Source organism: Dipteris shenzhenensis, chromosome 10 (genome assembly GCF_047967505.1).
Source record: "Dipteris shenzhenensis isolate YYH24624 ecotype China chromosome 10, Dip_SZ_1.0, whole genome shotgun sequence".
Taxonomy (NCBI): Eukaryota; Viridiplantae; Streptophyta; class Polypodiopsida; order Gleicheniales; family Dipteridaceae; genus Dipteris; species Dipteris shenzhenensis.
Window position 1 is genome coordinate 41751144 of NC_141605.1, and position 4486 is coordinate 41755629.

The following is a 4486-nucleotide window of genomic DNA, read 5'->3' on the forward strand; positions in this document are numbered from 1 at the left end:
GAAATGCATCCAACATGGGCTCATATAAAAGAATTCAGTGAGAAATCCAAAGGTGAAATAGAAGGCTTAAAAGCTTTTATTACATACAAAGAAAAAATGCTTCGGAGATTTCCTGATTGGAAGCCCTCTTGGAAGGAACACACTACTATTGTAATTAGCAAGACCTACCAATTGATAAAGGACCTTGCCAAAATGCGAGAAGATGATATTAAGACATAACGGCCTTTATTTTGGCCAAATATTGGTAATGACTTGCGTCCAGCATGTGGTCTCTTTGAAAATGAGTTTGAATCGCTGCTCCCACGTCCATATTATGGACCCAAGAAGAGAGAGTTTATGCCACAAATAGACATAGACATCCATTGTTTTGTTGCAGTTCGACCATCAGATGATGAACATGAGAACGTGAAGTTGTGTTGCGAAAGTAGTTGACGTGAGCATGGATGATCGGGGGAGAGCTACAACATTTACAGCGGTATGGTATGAGCCAAGGGGTAGGAAGGAGAACCAAGATAACTGTACATTGTATAGTAGTTGTCTGAAAAAGGAATGGGTCCCAAACCATGATGCAATTTCAAGACTTTCCACAGAGACAATCATAGTATCCTGGAAATTATCAAGGTCAAAGAAAACAAACAAGCACATGGGGTATGATGTAGAAGACAAAATAAAATTACCGCAACCAATTATTTCGCACATTACAAAGTTCATAAAGATGCTCACCCAGGAGGAAGTAGAAGGAGATAGCGCAAATGAAGAATGCCCATGATAACACCATTCAAATATCGAGAAAGAGTGAAGGTGGTGGTGGTAGTGAAATGAGAGTGAATGAAGATGGCACCCAAGTGACAAGTGACGACAGAAAGGACATTCTGAACAAGCAAATGTTTGGATCGCTCATTTTTGTGATCATGATAGAAAAGGACATTCAAACAAGCAAATGTTTGGATCGCCCATTTGTACTAAACTCATTGTAAAGGAAAAATTAAATTATTGAAAAGGCCACAGGAGATCCTTTGTACAAAGACTCATCCAAAGGAATATTTGTTGTAAAACTTATGATATGATAATGTAAAATTGCAAGCATAGCTATTGCTATTTTTTGGAGTACAAAAGAGGCTTCCATCATGTCTCATGTCTATATAAACCTTTTAATTTCTTGAATATTCAAGAGTGTAACAGTTATAGTTTTCTACATTGAAAGTAAAAAGAGTCTTGCAGGTCTCTTATGTATACATTTTTAAAATGTTGTGAATCCTCAATAGCATGGTTTTTCATGGATTTAAACTAATAACTCGGATTTTTTAATTTAAGAATATGATTCTTATAAACAAGAAATACAATTTTAGGATTAAATAGTAGTTTTTGCATTATTTGTACAACATTGTAGAGAGATATTTTGAAATGTATTATGTGAAAATGACACTGCCAGAAGGTAAACTTTTGATTCTCGAATGACATTTTCATAAAGTAAACTTTTCATTTGGGAAGGATTTTAAGGAATAGTCCAAAAGTAGACATATGAGTCCAAAATTAATGAAATAAGTGTTCATTTTGGATCTCCAAGGTAGGCCACTTGAACTTGTTTAACTTGTTATCTTTCAAATGATCCAAGAATAAGAGCAATATTCCAAAAGAAGATCCAAGAATAAGACCAATATTCCAAAAGAAGAATTTAAACAACAAAAAGTCGTCGAGCATGTTGGGACGGCAACTACGCTAACCAATGCATTGTAGTAGGAAAACTCAAACGTTTCTGGCAACAATTGAAAGAAGGCAGCTCAAATTGAGTGTTGTTTGCGCCTGCGGCTTCGTCGTGTTCTGAATATCATGTGTTTGCCCTCTGCCTCATGGCACAAACAAACTGTTCTAGCGCTACCCTTGATGATCCCCCATCCTCCATCACCCTCCTCGCAGCATCGCTCAGCTTCGCAGCTCTCACTCGCATCGCTCTTCCTTCTTCTTCCTGTAGCATCGTTCTTACCCCCTTTTCAACCTCCTCACTCTTCACCACGCCATTGTCCTCCTTCTGCAGGTCCACCCCAACCTTCCAGTTGGTGACTACGTTCCAGCGATTGGTTATCTGGTCTGAAAACATAGGTAGCGGTAGCATCGGCACCCCCATGCTTAGACTCTCTAGTGTTGAGTTCCATCCACAGTGGGAGAAGAAACCGCCCACTGCAGGATGAGAGAGTACTCGCACCTGAGGGGCCCATGCGATGATCAATCCCTGCTCTTTCGTATCTTCCAAAAAATTTGAGGGGAATATGTCTGAATACTTTCGGGACCCGAGATTGGGACGGATACTCCACAGGAAAGGCTGCTGGCTTGCTCTCAAGCCTAAGGCGATTTCCTGCATTTGTTCGCAAGAAGGTTCCAACACGCTACCAAAAGAAACATAGATGACAGAAGATGCCGCGTGTATGTCCAGCCACTGAATGCACTCGTCGTTCTCTTTGAGCAGGCTGGCCCCCGTAACGTAATTTTCTTTCACCTGGCAACCTTCCAGAACAGCAGAGGGAAGGAGAGGCCCAACACTGTGAACTTTGTAGTCATGGGATTCCGCCTGTAAGGCATCAAACGTATTCTTTTCCAAACCATAGTATGAATTCACGAACACCCAGTCACACTCTTCGAGCTGTTTGAACTGGCTTACGATTTCTTTAGCGGGGAATTGTGATGGGTCTTTCACGTGGAGCAATGAGGGTAAGTCGGACCGAAACACGGGCGGAACTCCAGGTATGTAATTGACAAGTTCTCTTCCTGCACATGCTTATACCAAGATGTGATTAGTTGGGTGGAAAAAGACAAAGTGAATATAATAAGCAGCAAATGTCTTGAAGGACACTTTTTAGCGCTGCCTGAAGGCAGTGCTAACAAAGAAATTCAGACGTTACCAGCTTCCGGTTGATACGGGAAGAATCCAGTGGAGATCAGCTTGGGGAGACACCTGTATATAGAAAATACTGCCGCAGATTGCGTCCACAAAAATACGGTCGGTATGCGGAATTTGCTTCCGACTTCTTGACCCCAAGATAAGAAAGAACCGTAAATCATGCAGGTGACTGGTGGAGTTAGATTCTCTATTAAACTTTCGAACCGGCCTCTCAGATTCAGGGCTGCTGCATGAAACTGAGTAAAATGCTTGTTCATGTCGTATATAACGAAATCCAGAGGCAAATCGTCGTCGATCCAGACGAAGCGGATGCCCTGCTGTTCAACCATGCAATCTGTCCCACTGCATAAACCGGGAACACCCAACATCTTGTCGTGGTTGCGCTTAGTGTTGACAAAAGTGACAACGAAACCATACGAGGTCAAGAGGTTGGCGAGCTCGATCATAGGATTGATATGACCTTGGAGAGGGTAAGGAATCAAAAGAGCGTGAGGGGGCTTAGCGAGGGGAAAGCTGAGATCGGTTGCTAAAGAATCATGAGAAGGAGACATGGTGATGATGATCGGGTAAAGAATGGATGATTAAGCTGGGAGAGGGCGATTGGAAGGCCGGAGATACATAAAGGGAGTGTACTTTGTCTTTTATGGCTGCTGGCTGGGCATCGTGGACATTTCACACTTGACGCCAATCTAGGGGAGACGCATGCTCGTAAGGTTGACAACCTCACAAATTCCAATGCTCAATTCTGGCACCTAACATTGTCGAGGAGTGGGTGGGAACGTATGTAGCCTTGGCATTTTTTGGCATTTTCCCTAGACCGGCGTCAAGTGGGAATACCTTCTCAAGAGCTTTCAGCATTATTGGAAACATTGAATTCCACAGTATTATAAATAATACGCTATACATTGAAGAAATTATTTGCCCATGTACACGTAGGCATGATCGCTTCCTTTTTGTGACCATGGCCTCTGGTTGTTGTCGCAAGACCTTGCCCACTGCTAGAGACAAGGACACCCACCCTGTGGATCCTAGTGCAGATAGCAGAGCACATAAGTGATTCTGTAGCTTACCTGGAATCAATAAAGATGACAACGAAATGTTGGATAAGTATCAATGAATTCCATATTTATTAAAGCTACTAGCCATGGGTTGATGTGTTTCATGTCTACTTAACTTCCATTATAGTGGAACCATCGGGCTCAAGTAATTGTATATGTGTATAACTTTATTTATTCAAAATTAAATTATCATAAAAGGACCCCTTTCCCATGCTTGCCATGGAACAAAAACACAATTGGTTCCTTAATTATAAGCTAGGGTAACCTTTTGCAGCTCCCTCCCATTTAATAAGACCCTTAGTGTCTCATTCTGCTGCTATTATTCAAGGCTTTTCCCACCTAATCTTAAGTTTGATGATATCTTGCAACAACTACTTACCATGGTTTTTGCTATGGTGATCAAGTTCTTGTTTGGGGCACTTGACATTCCTTTTCTTTTACTTTAATCAAACAAGGTCACATTAGTGTCCTCAAAATGATTTTGCTCTAATCAAACAAGGTCATGCTAGTGTCCTCATAATGTTTTTTGTTA

The 4486-nt window shown here is 41.4% G+C and overlaps 1 protein-coding gene across 1 annotated transcript; it reads right to left on the reverse strand.

Annotated features, from left to right (window-relative positions):
- Window positions 1-1828: 1828 nt before the first annotated feature.
- Window positions 1829-3447, reverse strand: LOC147897842 ((R)-mandelonitrile beta-glucosyltransferase-like). Its single transcript, XM_087380134.1, has 2 exons — window positions 2898-3447; window positions 1829-2763 (listed from the first exon to the last, which is right to left on the reverse strand). Exons 1-2 carry the CDS (start codon window positions 3445-3447, stop codon window positions 1829-1831), a joined length of 1485 nt encoding a protein of 494 aa, XP_087236260.1.
- Window positions 3448-4486: the final 1039 nt, after the last annotated feature.